Here is a 17,956-nt window from a genome sequence, read left to right on the forward strand (position 1 = left end):
ATAAAAATGAAATGTGAGGGAGACTTTTCTAGTATCTACAGATGAATTGGAAGATGGGATACTTGAAAAAAATTAATAAGAATCTGTGAAAGGATTCAGTCATAGGATCACAAGTGTATTCAGGGCCAGGGAAATGAAAACAAAAGGAGCAAATTCGAGAGGAAAAAAATTTTTTTTTAAATAAAAACCCTGTAGGAAATAAAAACCAAGAAAATAACAGAGTTACAATAAAATTTCAACCAAAAGGGACAGTTTTCCACAGGATTACAGGAAGATTAACTCTTAGCTGTGTGAAATTCTTTAGACAATGCACCATACTGGACAGAATATCCTAAAGAAGTATATTAGCCAATTTAAACGTTAAAAATTATCCTTTTGGAAAAATGTTTTATCAATTATTATAAATCTTTCTTTTTAATCTTTTTTATCATTCATAATTAACTCTTTCTTGATGATTTAAGAGGTACAATGATTACATCTATAATTCCTATTATGGCTCCTTTAAATAGAGTGATGCAAAGATTTTCCCCTGTAGTAAATGATCCCCAGCAGTGGTGTCTATCAGTTGGCGACGCCTACTCTATGGAACTATCAATTATCACTCTTCTCTAAAGTATGTACCTCCCTATAGAAGCCCTCTCCCTATCCCCTTCCCTGTAATTCAGATCAATTAAACAGTCACTGATAAACACATTTCTTTCTAACCACGTCTTGGAAACTAAATAATCAAGCTAGTGTTATAACTATACCTAATGTAAAAGTAAACAGACTCAGAATAAATTCTGAGAACTTAGCGTACGGTTTCCAGGCTACAGTATATTCTGGAACATATTTGGGATACAAGGCTAAAAACAAGATTTGGTATCTTTTCCTGGAACAATCATTTTTTAAAATGTGGAAGAATTTGAAAATGCAGTTTTATATTAAAACACACAAGGTTATATGGTGGCCTAGGATACATCTTCCAATAACTTTTAAGAGAAAGTGTAAAATTTACAAAGTATGTCATGTTGTAACGAACTGTCCTGGCTATACCCTTAGACTTCTGAAATATTTAGAGGAAAAGTTTTAAGAACTAATTTAGTAGTCAAAAGACACAAGCTTTGTGTCATCAATTTTTGCTACTCAATTATCTTTTTTACTTTTTAAAATTCTCAACTAGGTTTCAGATAGGAGACACTAGACTACAGCTGAGTTACTGACGGCTAAGATGCTGATGTATTACCTTTATAATAACTATTCACATTTTGTGTTCTGGCATGAGATCAGGAAATGCAGCTGTGTAAGAATTCTTCCATGGTGATCCGGCCCAAGCCGTTGTTCCCATTAACTGGGAAGAGAGGAGGGGAGGGCAGTGAGGAGAGGCAGCAAGAGAAGATGACAGCTTTTTCATCGGTGTTATCAGGTAACAACAGCTCCCAACTCATAAGGGCATAGCGCAGTCTGAAGGAGATCCTGCACGTGAGCACTCGCCTAACACAGATCCGGCGCGCCCTCGCCCTCGGGATTAGCTGTCAGCATCAGCACCCCTACTGTTCGTTGCCCGTATGAGCCGGGCTCTCTGTGAGATTATGAGCTAGCCTATGGAAATCGCCTAAAAGCCTTGACCAGTAGACATGACTCACACCTGACCAATAAGGCTCAGAGAGGCTAAGTCATTTGCCCACAGTCACACAGCCTATTGCAGAATAGCCTATGAACCGGGGTCTGACTCCACAGCCCAGGCCTCACCATACATGTTGTTAGCCAAGACAAATGTCACCTAAACCAAGAAAAGGGAACACTTCATGAGATTAAAAAGGTACAGAGTGTCCAAAGCAGAGAGTTACAGAAGGCCGAGAGGAAGGAATAGTGGTCACTGCAGCCTTGCTGACTCTGGAGAGAAATAAGTTAACAGAGACTAAGAATGCAGAGACAGCAAGGGCACATCAAGTGAAAACAGGGGACCAGAGGGACGAATTAAAATGCCAATTCTTTGGCATGCCAGGCCAAGAAAAGACTCTTGTATTCTGGCAGGCCTTGCAGAGGGTGAGCAAGGAAGCCTAAGCTGAACAGCAGTCCTTGACATGTTCTTTCTGCTACTGACATTTTCAGATTACTCGGTTGTGGTTTTTAATACCTCAAAAGGATTTTAAAAGGGGTACCTAGACATAACAGGCCAACGAGCCATGTCCCTGGATAAGCTTTAGGGCTCTCTGGAACTTCAAACTCTAGGCAAAGTTTTATGTGCCCATTTTTCTGGGAAAAGGCTACGTATCTTCTATCACATTCTAACTGAAGCCTGTAATTCTAAAGTAATTTAAAATCACTAGTTATGTTCCTAAATTATGGATTTTTTAAAGCATTCAAAAAGTAACCTTCTCAACTCCGAACGACGGGCTGGTATGGGGCCGGTACTAAAAGTCCAGGCACTCAGAGGTCAGGTGAGAGGACGAGAATGCAGACTGGTTCTCTGTGATGAGACACATAACGTTTGCACGGCAGCCGTGGGCTGCCTAAGGAGCTCACGCTTCCCATTTTACCCTTCCAGGTCCAAACACAGAAGAATTGTGAAAAATCTGTGTCCTTCCAAATGTTTTCCCAGAAGTCCTCAGTCTGAAGTCATGGATATAAAGGCCAACACATGGTAAGCAGACGAATGACAGCAGTGGCTATAATTTTTGTATTATTATTTTTATCACTACTTCTCCCACCTCCAGGAATGTTCAGGGAGTACTTATTCCACAGGTTTGTGCTAGTACCAAAGCTCTGTTAGCAGAACATGATTTCCCTTGAAACCTGGAAAAGGAGAGTTGGCATGGAACCTGAACAAGGAATTTTAAGAGAGAATTCTTTAAACAGAAAGAAAACTCTAAATGCAATTAACCAGGGGCTCAATATAAAGGAAATTGGGCTATCATGAGCCACTCCCTGCCCTAGACCCACAAGTCCTTTTTATTTGGATATTGGAACTCTGGTAGACATATGCCACCAGCAGCAGAACAGGAAGAGCAAGACTGTGTTAGCAGTAAAGAGCCCGATGTGACCGGAGAAACAGTCAAAATAAAGGAGGAAGTCAGGCTGCTTTATAGGCCAGAGTTAGAAGTAGACCCTGACCACAGGGCTGGTTGCTTTGCTAAAGTCAAATGTCATTAAATCAAATAGTCTTAGCAGTCATGGTAATAACGTCAGGGAAATACAGATACATCAAATTCCTATTCACCCTTCAGAGCATCAGCTCTTGACCTAGAAAACTGAGTGTAATCAGTAACAAGATAAGTTGAGAAAGATGCACCTCAACTTCTTTACCTTTCTTTACCTTCCAGAAGGTATACGTAGTAATAAAAGTAACCCTGAAGAAACACAGCTGACAGGAGGAAGATAAAGGACAGCCACAGGCATTACTGATTTCCCAATCAGGTGTTACCATTCATCAGTTTGTTTTTAGCTTTGAACTTCTGGGTACTACATTTTTTAAAGTAATAAAAATAGAATTTAGGATGTGTGCATCAAAAGCAGTTACAGCTTTGAAAAAATATGAAGTGGGATGTTTCTTGGACTGAATTATTTGGAGAACTAAAAAGTACCTTAACCCCTGTTAATTTCTTAGTTTGGTTACTGTACAAGATGCCGTCATTGGGACAAACTTGGTGAAGGGGTCAATGGACTCTACATACTATTTTTGTAAATCCTTGTGAATCTACAATTATTTCAATATAAAAAGTTTTTTTTAAAGTACCTTGAGCTAATTTAAAGTATATACTGCACTATACTGGAGACCAGAGTCCTCTGTCATTCCTCTGATAGAAGAGTTTGGAGACCAGAGTCCTCTGTGATTCCTCTGATAGAAGAGCAAGCTATAATTAAACCCAAACGTTTGAAGATGCAAAAGGAACTGCAGACATTAGAAATTAATACTGTGTTTAAGGAAATGAGTACTCACAAATCAGTACAACCTTTCTGCAGCTTAACAATCAAAAATATAAAATGTTTATACAGTATGATCCACAAATTCCACTTCCAAAAACAAAACTTAAAAAGGAAGAATACATAGACTATTTAAAGAGATATTCAAAGAAAGAGAAAAAAAGGAAATAGCTTATATACACCCAGCAGAGGGAAAAGGAAAATTCATAGCCTTCACATTCCTGATTTTCCAAAAAACTAAAATCACAAAAATACGAGGTCACATACAATATCTGCATTGAAAATTCATGTTTTACCAACAACAACAAATCCATTTAAAAATATCACATTACTTTGAATTACTTCCCTACTGTGCGTAGAGAAACCTGTTTCACGCAAATGAAATACAAACCTGTGCTCTGATGATTTGCTAAATATATTATGTTTTCTTTGTTTTTTGGCAAATCTCCATATAGCAATATCTAAAAGATAAAATAAAGAGAAACATTACTTTGATATTTTAAAACATGTACTACTGTAACATACAAAATATGACAATGTCAAAAAATTGACAAATACGCGATGTCATGAATAGTTCCATCCATGATTAACAACTATTAGACTTCTCTTAGGAGCCTCAGAGACCATGAACAGTACACGTCTATAAAGCAGCTGAGCGCAGGGCAGGTTAATGGTCATAAAGTAAAGCAATGATCAGTATCCTCCTGAGTTTTTACTGACTGCTCACAACATCTGAAACACTGTTCATAAGGTACAGCGTCCTTCAAAGAGCCTACAGTGTAGTGGAAGAGACAGGCGTGCATACAGTAACTGTGATGAGACATAATGCAAATATTACGAAAATACAGTCTATTTTAAAGAACTGTCAACTGCAGGCAGTAGTAGCATTCATTAGGTGCGATTTCAGCAGAGAAGGTGAAGGAAGGAATGTTCATGAAGAGAGGAACAAAGGAATGGAAGCGGCAGCATCTGAGGCCAGTAAGGGTGCACCTGGCAGGGTGCCGGCAAACCCAGGCTGCACCTAGAGTCGGTGAGCTGGTGCAGGCGGACCGGAGGGAGATCTGAACCAGAATATGTACAAAGTCTTCTGAATACCAAGCTAAAGATGAGCACTTTATTCTGTAAGTGATGGGGAAACTTGGTCCCATGATTAGGACTCTTTACATCTCTATGCAGAGCACAGGGAGGTCAGGATCAGTGACTTCTAGGAAGGGGAGGCTGCACGACAGGGTGGGGTACACAGCAGGCTTCAACTCCAGCTGCCATGTTTCCTTTCTTTAGCTGGGTGGTGGGTACACAGGTGCTCCTTATATGAGTCTTTCTGTAGTTCTCTATGTCTCAAATATTTCAAAATAAATTATTTAAAGAAATTGGAAGTATATTTTTAAAGACTTCAAAGGAAATGACTCCTAACAGTGGTATTTTTTTATTCAGGGCGTTTTTGTTTCTGTATCTTGTCATCACAGATTATTCAAGATTATGAATTAGCTACAGATCTATCTTTTTAGATAGCCACAGAGATTATCTTCTGATCACACCACTACTCATTTATATCTTAACAACAGAACAAAGAAAAAGACATTAAGCTAACCCCTCTGTAGATCAATGGAGCTAGATGACAAAGTTCTGGAGACCAGGGACTCAGACTGAGATTTCTTATCTCTTCCTCAGAAAACTATACAGTGCTACGCAGGTAACATGAGTTTAAATTTCTGCTCAATAATTTTTTATTAAGAAAGCTTATCAGTGCCAAAACAAAAGAGCGGAATCAATAACTTGATCTACGCAGGGTTAAAAAGTGGAGTCCTGGTTTGTGAGCAATCCCCCTTCCTACCAACGAGCCAGAATTGCTTTGAGACCATTGGGTGGGACGCACTGGGTTTAAAGTACTGCAGCTACACGGCAGAGTATTTCTGGCTTGACTTCCATGGATGAGACATTCACAATGAAAGGCTGTGGTTTAACTGATTCAATCTGAATATCACTCTTTGGAGACCTGCCTGTCCCCAGGCTGAAGACAGTACTTGAACCACTAGGAGACTCTCCTTCCCTTTTCTTGCTCTGAGCTTCACTTAGAGACTACAGCCTTTGAAGGTAGATGGCATACAAGCTATTAAAAGGCATTTTTTTTTAGTTTCATTGTGGTAATCATTTCATAATGCATACATATATCAAAACATCACATTGAACACCTTAAATACGTATAATTCTATAATTTTGAAAAATAAACTAAAAATTTAAATAATGGGTGAGCTCCCAGGCCGATCCCCTGCCCTCCAAAGCCCCCTCCAGGCTGTGTAGGTCCTTGGGGGCATAGGAGGGAGGCTGGGCAGATCAGGAGAGGCAGGCGGAAGGGGCCCTCCCAGACCGGAGGAGCAGCAGAGGAGAGGAGGGCGTTTGCCCTGCCCACTGGAGCCCAGGAAGCCTGCTGGGCTCCCAGGTGAGGTCCCCTGCCCTCTGAGACCAGGGGTGGGGGGCACACCCGGGCCCCTTTGTTCCTTGAGCTTAAGCCCCACTGCCCACAGCCCCCAGGGCCTTTTCCAGCCCTGTGGGTCCTGAGCATTGACCCCCGCCCACCACCCAAACCTTGCCCCTGCTTAGGCCCCGCCCTCCACAGCCAAGGCCTCCCCCCGCCACCTTTTTTTCTTTTCCCTCCTCCTCTTTTTTACTATTGTGGTACTAATGTACCTTCCGGCTGTTGATTCAACTATATTTTTATTTTTATATTCTTCCTAACATATCTGTTAGTTTCCTAGTCTAATTTTATTTTTTACTTTACTATTTTTTTTTTGTTTTTTGGTTTTTTTGCTGCCTCAGATGCCTTGCAGGATCTTGGTTCACGAGCCCCTTGTCGGGCCAAAGCTCCTGCAGTGGGCGCTCCGAGTCTGAACCACTGGACTAACAGAGAACCTCAGACCCCAGGGAATATTCATCAGAGTGAGGTCTCACGGAGGTCCTCATCTCAGCACCAAGACCCAGCCCTACCCAACAGCCTACAAACCCCAGTGTTGGAAACCTCAGGCCAAACAACCAGTAAGACAGGAACACAGCCCCACTCCTTAAAAAAAAAAAAAATGAGATGGCAAAAAAATATGTCACAGATGAAGGAGCAAGGTAAAAACCTACAAGACCAAATAAATGAAGAGGAAATAGGCAATCTACCTGAAAAAGAATTCAGAGTAATGATAGTAAAGATGATCCAGAATCTCCGAAACAGAATGGAGGCATGGATTGAGAAAATACAAGAAATGTTTAACAAAGATCTAGAAAAACTAAAGAACAAACAAACAGATATGAAGAACACAGTAACTGAAATGAAAAATACACTAGAAAGAATCAATAACAGAATAACTGAAACAGAAGACGAATAAGTGAGCTGGAAGACAAAATGGTGGAAATAACTGCCGAGGAGCAGAATAAAGAAAGAAGAATGAAAAGAATTGAAGACTATCTCAGAGACCTCTGGGACAACACTAAATGTGCCAACATTTGAATTATAGGGGTCCCAGAAGAAGAAGAGAAAAAGAAGGATCTGAGAAAATATTTGAAGACATTATAGTTGAAAACGTCCCTAAGGTGGGAAAGGAAATAGTCACCCAAGTCCAGGAAGCACAGAGAGTCCCATATAGGATAAACCCTAGGAAAAACACACCAAGACACATATTAATCAAAATAACAAAAATTAAATTCAAAGAAAAAATATTAAAAGCAGCAAGGGAAAGACAAAAAATAACATACAAAGGAATCCCCATAAGGTTATCAGCTGATTTTTCAGTGGAAACTCTGCAGGCCAGAAGGGAGTGGCAGGATATACTTAAAGTGATGAAAGAGAAAAACCTACAACCAAGATTACTCTACCCAGCAAGGATCTCATTCAGATTCGATGGAGGAGTCAAAAGCTTTTCAGACAAGCAAAAGCTAAGAGAATTCAGCACCACCAAACCAGCTTTACAAGAAATGCTAAAGAAACTTCTCTAAGCGTGAAACACAAAGGAAGAAAAAGACTCACAAAAACAAACCCAAAACAACTAAGAAAATGGTAATAGGAACACACATATTGATAATAACCTTGAATGTAAATGGACTAAATGCCCCAACCAAAAGACACAGACTGGCTGAATGGTTACAAAAACAAGACCTATCTATATGCTGTGTACAAGAGACCCACTTCAGACCTAGGGACACATACAGACTGAAAGTGAGGGGATGGAAAAAGATATTCCATGCAAATGCATATCAAAAGAAAACTGGAATAGCAATAGTTGTATCAGATAAAACAGACTTTAAAATAAAGACTGTTACAAGAGATAAGGAGGGACACTATATAATGATCAAAGGATCAACCCAAGAAGAAGATATAACAATTATAAATGTTTATGCACCCAACATAGGAGCACCTCAATACATAAGGCAAATGCTAACAACCATGAAAGAAGAAATCGACAGTAACACAATAATAGCAGGGGACTTTAACACCCCACTTACACCAATGGACAGATCATCCAAACAGAAAATAAATAAAGAAACACAAGCTTTAAATGACACAATAGACCAGATAGATCTAATTGATATTTATAGAACATTCCACCCAAAAGTTGCAGAATACACTTTCTTCTCAAGTGCACATGGAACATTCTCCAAGATAGATCACATCCTGGGTCACAAATCAAGCCTCGGAAAATTTAAGAAAATTGAAATCATATCAAGCATCTTTTCTGACCACAATGCTATGAGACTGGAAATCAATTACAGGAAAAAAAACTGTAAAAAAGAAAAATACATGGAGGCTAAACAGTGCACTACTAAATAACCAAGAGATCACTGAAGAAATCAAAGAAGAAATTTAAAAATACATAGAAACAAATGACAACGAAACCACGACAACCCAAAACCGATGGGACACAGCAAAAGCAGTTCTAAGAGGGAAGTTTACAGCAATACAATCTCACCTCAAGAAACAAGAAAAGTCTCAAAGAAACAATCTAACCCTACACTTAAAACAACTAGAAAAAGAAGAACAAAGAAAACCCAAAGTCAGTAGAAGGAAAGAAATCATAAAGATCAGAGCAGAAATAAATGAAATAGAAATGAAGAAAACAATAGCAAAGATCAATAAAACTAAAAGCTGGTTCTTTGAGAAGATAAAGCCAGATTCATCAAGAAAAAAAGGGAGAGGATGCAAATCAATCAAATTAGAAATGAAAACGGAGAAATCACACCTGACACTGCAGAAATACAAAGGATTATAAGAGACTACTACAAACAACTATATGCCAATAAAATGGACAACCACGAAGAAATGGACAAATTCTTGGAAAGGTACAACTTTCCAAGACTGAACCAGGAAGAATTAGAAAATGTAAACAGACCTATCACAAGTAATGAAATTGAAACCGTAATTAAAAACCTTCCAACAAACAGAAGTCCAGGACCAGATGGCTTCACAGGTGAATTCTATCAAACATTTAGAGAAGAGCTAACACCCATCCTTCTCAAACTCTTCCTAAAAATTGCAAAGGGAGAAACACTCCCAAATTCATTTTATGAAGCCACCATCACCCTGCTACCAAAACCAGAAAAAGATATCACAAAAAAAGAAAATTATAGACCAATATCACTGATGAACATAGATGCAAAAATCCTGAACAAAATACTAGCAAACAGAATCCAACAGCACACTGTAAGGCTCATACACCATGATCAAGTGGGATTTACCCCAGGGATGCAAGGATTCTTCAATATACGCAAATCAATCAATGTGATACACCACACTAACAAATTAAGGAATAAAAACCACATGATCATCTCAATACATGCAGAAAAAACTTCTGACAAAATTCAACACCCATTTATGAAACAAACTCTCCAGAAAATGGGCATAGAGGGAACCTACCTCAACATAATAAAGGCCATGTATGACAAACCCACAGCAAGCATCATACTCAATGGTGAAAAACTGAAAGCATTTCCACTAAGATCAGGAACAAGACAAGGATGTCCACTTTCACCACTCTTATTCAACATAGTTTTGGAAGTCCTAGCCACAGCAATCAGAGGAGAAAAAGAAATAAAAGGAATACAAATTGGAAAAGAAGAAGTAAAACTGTACTGTTTGCCTATGACATGATACTATACATAGAAAATCCTAAAGATGCCACCAGCAAACTACTAGAACTAATCAATGAATTTGGTAAGGTTGCAGGATACAAAATTAATGCACAGAAATCTCTAGCATTCCTATACACCAACAACGAAAAATCAGAAGGAGAAATTAAGGAAACACTCCCATTTACCACTGTAACAAAAATAAAATACTTAGGAATAAACCTGCCTAAGGAGGCAAAAGACTTGTACTCAGAAAACTATAAAACACTGAAGAAAGAAATCAAAGATGACATAAACAGATGGAAAAATTATCATGCTCTTGGATTGGAAGAATCAATATTGTGAAAATGACTCTACTACCCAAAGCAATCTACAGGTTCAATGCAATCCCTATCAAACTACCAATGGCATTCTTCACAGAATTAGAACAAAACATTTAACAATTCGTATGGAAACACAAAAGACCCCGAATAGCCAAAGCAATTTTGAGAAAGAAAAAGGGAGCTGGAGGAATCAGGCTCCCCAACTTCAAACTATACCAGAAAGCTACAGCAATCAAGACAGTACAGTACTAGCACAAAAACAGAAATATAGAGCAGTGGTACAGGATAGAATGGCCAGAGATAAACCCACGTGCATATGGGCACCTAATTTACGACAAAGGAGGCAAGAACATACAGTGGAGAAAAGACAGCCTCTTCAATAAGTGGTGCTGGGAAAACTGGACAGCTGCATGTAAAAGAATGAAATTAGAACACTACCTAACACCATACACAAACATAAACCCCAAATGGATTAAAGACTTAAATGTAAGACCAGACACTATAAAACTTTTAGAGGAAAACACTCTGTGACATAAACCACAGCAAGATCTTCTTTGACCCACCTCCTAGAGTAGGAAATAAAAACAAAAATAAACAAATGGGACTTAATTAAACTTAAAAGCTCTTGCACAGCAAAGGAAACCATAAACAAGGCAAAAAGACAACCTTCAGAATGGGAGAAAACATTTGCAAATGAAACAACAAAGGATTAATCTCCAAAATATACAAACAGCTCATGGAGCTCAATATCAAAAAAACACACAATACAATTAAAAAATGGGCGGAAGACCTAAATAGACATTTCACCAAGGAAGACATACAGATGGCCAAGAGGCATGTGAAAAGATGCTCAACATCACTAATTATTGGAGAAATGCAAATCAAAACTACAATGAGGTATCACCTCACGCCAGTCAGAATGGCCATTGTCAAAAAATCTAGAAACAATAAATGCTGGAAAGGGTGTGGTGAAAAGGGAACCCTCTTGCACTGTTGGTGGGAATGTAAATTGATACAGCCACTATGGAGAACAGTATGGAGGTTCCTTAAAAAACTAAAAATACAACTACCATATGACCCAGCAATCCCACTACTGGGCATATACCCTGAGAAAACCATAATTGAAAAAGTCATGTACCACAATGTTCACTGCAGCACTATTTACAATAGCCAGGACATGGAACCAACCTAAGTGTCCATCGACAGATGAATGGATAAAGAAGATGTGGCACATATATACAATGGAATACTACTCAGCCATAAAAAGAAACGAAATTGAGTTATTTGTAGTGAGGTGGATGGACCCGGAGTCTGTCATACAGAGTGAAGTAAGTCAGAAAGAGAAAAACAAATACCATATGCTAATGCATATATATGGAATCTAAAAAAAGATGGTATTGATGAACCTAGTTGCAGGGCAGGAATAAAGAGGTAGGCATAGAAAATGGACTTGAGGACATGGGGTGGGAGGGCAAAGCTGGGGCGAAGCGAGAGTAGCATCGACATATACACACTACCGAATGTAAAATAGTTGGCTAGTGGGAAGCAGCAGCATAGCACAGGGAAATCGGCTCCGTGCTTTGCGATGACCTAGACGGGTGGGAAAGGGAGGATGGGAGGGAGGCTCAAGAGGGAGGGGATATGGGGACATGTGTATGCATATGGCTGATTCGCTTTGTTGTGCAACAGAAATTAACACAGTACTGTGAAGCAATTATACTCCAATAAAGATCTATTTAAAAAAATTTAAATAATGGGCATGTTTCACAGGATTTACAGTGTCAATCATACAGAAAACATAGCGCTGAAAACTTTATCTCCTATAAAACCCAATATATCCCACTTTAAAATAAAACAAGCATGGTGAGGGTGAAAAGGAAACCACAGAAATAAGCACAGTCATCTAATGTCATGACAAACAATTCCCAACAGTGAATATAATCAGTGCACGCATTGCCACCAGAACAACGTTTGGCCACTGTGTAGTCCAGCTCTCTGATTTCACCCTTTAGCAGGCTCAGGCACAGAACAACCAAGTTGCCTTGTTCAGTGACCCACGATCAGTTAACGGCACCACCAGTTTAAGATGCCAGACCTCCACTACTTGGGCTTAGTCCATATACTATATACCACGCTGGCCTTAAGATGCCACAGTTTTCCACTTTGTTTATAGACACAAACATGAACTGAAAAGCTTTGCAGGAGAGCCATCTCTGCAATCCCTGTAAGACTCACTGATTTTCCCCATCCCTAAATGGCTTCCAAACAATCGACATTTTCTATTTTTAGCTTATCTCAGTAACAAAGTTAAACATGCCCAGTGTTTAAGAATAGATCTTCAGTGGTTATCTAGAGAAAGTAAGATAAGTAATGAATCCTGGTGGGCGAAACAGATGGGGGAAATGTGAAAGGAACAAAATCTTAATTCCTAGCCATTGAAGGGAAAATAATAAATACATAGTTCATATTTTAAAGTTTATTTTTCAGTATGCATCTCACTGAAATAAAAGCTATTTCCAATTAAGATGCAAAAGAAGATGGTAAGCCTCTGACATAACATAATTTAGGATCTCAAAGTAGATATTTGGATTGATTGTCTCTTATGTTGTTTTTTTTTAATTTTTCATTATCACTTATTTGGATTTCAACAGAAATAAAAAGTTACAAAGAATAGCCCTTCATATTTAAAAATTTAAAAGCTCTAAAAGCAAAGTAAGTGAAATGACGAACTGCAAATCTTATGGCAATAGACGCAAATTATTAAGTACTTCAAATAAATGTTGATTATCCAAAGAAAGTAATGTATGATTACAATGTTTTTGTACCACATATATGCAGTTTTTAAGGCCCTTCACTTAATTTATTTCCCAGGCTTCAAGGAAAAAGCATTTCACTCCAACTTAAAATTATCAAATTTCTTCTGTTCATTGAAGTGAAAAGGTTATTTGCTTTTAAATTTACTAACATGGAGGGCAAGTAAAAGTTTTCATTTAAGAGTACAGATTCTCAAAATACTTAATAAGACAGTTACTACTATCTTACTAACAAGTATAGAATTAATAAGATAACTGTAGTGTTTTCCAAATTTAAAAAAATAATAATAACTTACAAAATACCCCTACAAATAAATTATTAAATGACTCTGATTACCTAAAAGCCACCTGTGCCCTCTCATTGTAGTCATCTCAGATCAGCTTTTCCGCTTATTTACCTCCTCGCGAAGCCCTCCTGCCTTCTAACCCAGACCCCAGAATTAATCTCTCCCCCTTTTGCATTACAACGAACCTGGTCACGCTGTGCATCCTTATTTCCAACTCACATCACATCCCCCTCAAGGCCCACAGGCTCCTCAGGGGGAAGGACTTCATCCTTGTTCTACCCAGAGCCCAGCACTCAGATGCTTTTCAACAGATGTTCACTGAATCAATAAGCTGCACGGTTATTTTTCACAAGCGGATAAAGCTATACCTCATTTTCAACAGTAAAGAGGTGGGGAATAAACAAATACTTTAAATGCAACAGTGACTTCTTAAAGGCATCATTCTGTGAATCTTCTAGTACATGTATTTCAAATTACAATCACTTTTCGGCAGGTAATTTGTTCCTTCAAACAAGGCATGTGAAAAACATGGCTTTTTGGTTCTTCCTCATTCTCTAAGTAATTTTAAGTCATCATAATTGTTCAAGTTGGGGTTCCTGCATTTTTAAAACACTCATGTAAAGTCCCTCTAGAGAAAAATAACAATGTTCTCTCTTCATTTTATTAATTCAGTAAAAATGCTCTTTGAATGATTATCTTCATTGCGACTGACACACTAGTTACAATTCGGCTTTAGTCAAACAAGTTTGTTTATCTTGCACAAAGCGCCTTTCAGAAGACTTGGATTTAGATGTAGACACTGTCCTCTCACCTGGATCTCATCTTCACCTTGTTTTTAATTTGCTCCCATGATTTGATAAACTACTTGAAGACTCCCTCTTTTGTATCCTGAAAAGAGGTGGTAATCTAAAGTAATCACATGTCTAACACAGTGGACTATCTAACCAACACCGCCATGGGGACATAAAGTACAGCATTCTTCCTCTTCAAGAAAAAAAAAAAAATCTTCATTTATCTCAATAAAATTCATTTCCTTTCCACATGCACATGGAAATGTCATTTTTAAAAAAAACTTCTTTCACTGTCCTTAGATACAGATGATGCTGTAGAAGGGGATCAGAACATGCCGCCCCAAAACATGCCACTTTGACATGAGGATTATTTTGAGCTGAGGGCAACTGAGAGGCAGCACACGCAGCTCTCTGCCCTCCCCTTTTCCGCCTATAGGAGGCCTAAACCTCCCTTTGTAAAGGTGACATGAAAAACACTCGTAAAGCTGTTCCTTCCTAGAGGACCAGGAAGATCAGAGACAGCACCGAGATGAGTCAGCAAACCTTACTTAACAGTCCTTATCTACCATACATTTCCTAGGGACCTTCCCACAATTTACCAGCCCTAGGAGCCCAAACCCACCTTTCCTGCACCTAGCTGTGCCTCCACAGGTTACTGCCTTGGGCTGACTCTAACTGCCTCTTTCCCCTTCTTTTCTGAGAGGGGCCGGTAAAAACCCTAGCATGTAAAATATTAAACTACGTGTAAAGTATCAACGCCCGGTAAATCTGTGTGCCTCTTCTCCTGCGGATCTGGCCTTGTCAGTTTGATCTGCGGGCCTAGCTACAGACAGCTCTATCTCCTCTATGCACAGCACACCAGTCACTAAGGGCCCGGGCAGAAACACTGGGTTTAAACTGAGCCTCGGACCTGAGCACTAGCCCATCCCCTTACCAACTACGTGAACTGCAGCAGAAGTACCTCACCTCCCCATGCCTATTTTTCCTTACCTGTAGAGTGAATGTAATAATGGTAACTACTCACCACAGGTGTGGTGAGATAAACGCAACCATGTAAGCTACCTGCCACAAATCCTGGATCATAGGAACTGTCCCCCAAAATGTTAGCTGTTGCTCTTATTATTATCATTATCCAACAAAGTCAGATTGTTTACTCAAAATCGTGTTAAATGATGAATGGATAGGAGAAACACCTATCTAATTTCTCTTCCTTAAAAAAAGGTCTCTGATTATGTACAAATGCAGCCATAAAGAATTGCAGCATAAATAAGTTTGCAGATATAATTTACACTCTATGACGTTTATAATTATTTGAAATGATTTTTAAATGTATTTCTGTGCCAATGAAATATATCATTTCAAGATCAAGTACAAGACTTCTACCACAATACACACAAAACTATGGTCTTTTTCTGCCCAATTTGAAACCTTTCCCTGAATAGGAAAAGTATGACGCCCCTCCGAAACAATGTTAAAATATAAACATAGTCATTTGTCTAATAATCAGTACACAAAAATAATTATGATGCAACATTTAAATGGAACCTTACAGATCACAAACCTCCTTCTATACATGCGTCATATCTGTCTCCGTACCGTCCTCATTTACAGGGTGTGTTCTTCCTGAGCGTCTATGATGTACCAGTCACTGAGCTCAGCAGTTTCACATAGTATCTCATTTAGTCTTCACAAAATAACATGACAATAAGTGTTCCATTTAAGAATGAGAATGCTGAGTTGAAAAGTTGATTTATTCAAGCTGACAGAGAAGAGCAAAGAACTAGGAATTACACCCAGGTTTCTCATCCAAGATCCAAAAATCTTTTGACTACAACAAAACTATTATCTGCAAAAATTCCAAATAAAAAATGTCAAATGAGGCTTCCCATATATTAGAATCTTATATAATTCTTTCACTTTGAACATTAACCACAAGGAGATAAGAAACTCGAGAAAAAATTAAAAACTGACATAAAATACTTTCCTACAGAAATACAAATTAAGAATGAGAGCAAAGCAACATGTAAGCACACGAAGAGCTGGCATTCATTGCAACACATCTAACGTGGAAGAATCATTTCCTTATATTCACACACCTCCCCTCAGTTAAGCAACCACTTGCATCCAGTTGTAGTACTCCTGTATTTCCTCAGCTCTTTGCTCATTCTGTCATTTTGTAACATCTCATTATACCTTCAGTTTAAAAAAAAAAAAAGGGTACTTCCCTGGTGGTGCAATGGCTAAGACTCAGCGCTCCCAATGCAGGGGGCCCGAGTTCGATCCCTGGCTAGGGAACTAGATCCCACACGCATGCCGCAACTAAGGAGCCCATGTGCCACAACTAAGGAGCCCGTGAGCCGCAACTAAAGGAGTCCACGAGCCACAACTAAAGGAACCCACCTGCCGCAACTAAGACCTGGCACAACCAAATAAATAAATTTTTTTTTTTAAAAAACTGACCTCTAACTGCTAAATTGTGTGCTGAGAGTAGAGACTAATTTATCAATGGAAATGCTCGCGCCTCGCATGTGGTTAGCACTTAACGTAACTCCCCTTTCCAGGTACCACCCGCCTCGTTTCTTTCTGCTTCCGACTATCACCTACACTCACACACACACACACACACAGCCCTCTAAACCCCACGCAACACCTGCTTACTTGGGGTTCTCACTGCTACTCCATGCAAAGAAGCAGAGGAAACAAAGTAAACCTTACAGAATTGCTTATCTTTAAACATTGCCAAAAGTACAGGTTTTTACTGACAAGTAAACAAAGGCTTCTCTGCATTGCTAGCTGTTCCAGAATCCCCTCTTTTATAAGGTCTTTGACCTTATTCTCAGTCTTACTTCTGTGGGTAGAGTGCATGTTTTCTCCCCCATCTATTAAGTAAAGAAAGCAAACTGACTCACTCCACCTGTTGACCCTGTTAGATCAAAACTGGTCAACTAGAGGGCCATTCAAGAGCCCCCATGCCTTAAAAGTGAGATTCTCATCCACATTTCCACAGAAACACAGATCACTATTCCCTGCAGAGTGCTCTGCCCTTTCGTTAAAAGGGAACAATCAAGTCAAGTCACTCTCCCCTTTATTGCCACCTCCATGGGGCTACAGTCTTGTAAAGGGGATAATATCTACATTAAAATACGCTAATGCTATGTTAACATTACATACAAGTGATCCTGACATGGAGATGGGGTGAGATCATGACAGATGAGGAAAAGCTGCCCGAGCTGGAAGGAAGTATACAGAGAAGAGCAGTCCAAAAGCACATTCTTGCGAATGCACGGGTAATTTAGGGGAGGGACTGGTGAGGAAGCAGTAGCTGGGCTACAGTGAAATCAATGAATGCAAAAGCCGGCCAGGGCAGAATTCAGACAGCCTTGAATGCCATGCTAAGGAGTCTTCATCTTCATTCAGTTATCAGCTGAGAACCTCTTTTCCCTTAACACACCACGCTACTCCTGCTTGAAGCAGACACTCACAGTGGTTCATAACAATTGATACGGCCTTCTTGAATAACCCAGCAGTCACATTCCCTTCGTATCACAAAGCTAATAAACACAAAAACTCCACTTGCAGTATTATCCTCTACTCTAACTGTTTGCCAGTGTTTCTCCTAGAAGGCACACCTTGAGAGCAGGGCTGTCCTCTCAACAAATATAACCACACCACCTAGCAAAGCATCTTTGGAAAACGGACCCTGAAGCTAGACTGCCTTGGACTAAATCCTG

General features: G+C 39.2%; 1 protein-coding gene across 3 annotated transcripts in view; it reads right to left on the bottom strand.

Moving 5' to 3' along the window:
• The window catches only part of AGPAT5 (1-acylglycerol-3-phosphate O-acyltransferase 5), a 62,263-nt gene that overhangs the window by 39,836 nt on the left and 4,471 nt on the right, over positions 1-17,956 (bottom strand). For all 3 annotated transcript variants that reach the window (XM_061177465.1, XM_061177464.1, XM_061177466.1), the window contains exon 2: positions 4,298-4,367. In XM_061177465.1, coding sequence (XP_061033448.1) covers positions 4,298-4,367 — 70 coding nt within the window. The remainder of the gene's footprint in view (positions 1-4,297; positions 4,368-17,956) is intronic.

The sequence above is a fragment of the Eubalaena glacialis genome, chromosome 20 (genome assembly GCF_028564815.1).
Source record: "Eubalaena glacialis isolate mEubGla1 chromosome 20, mEubGla1.1.hap2.+ XY, whole genome shotgun sequence".
Taxonomy (NCBI): Eukaryota; Metazoa; Chordata; class Mammalia; order Artiodactyla; family Balaenidae; genus Eubalaena; species Eubalaena glacialis.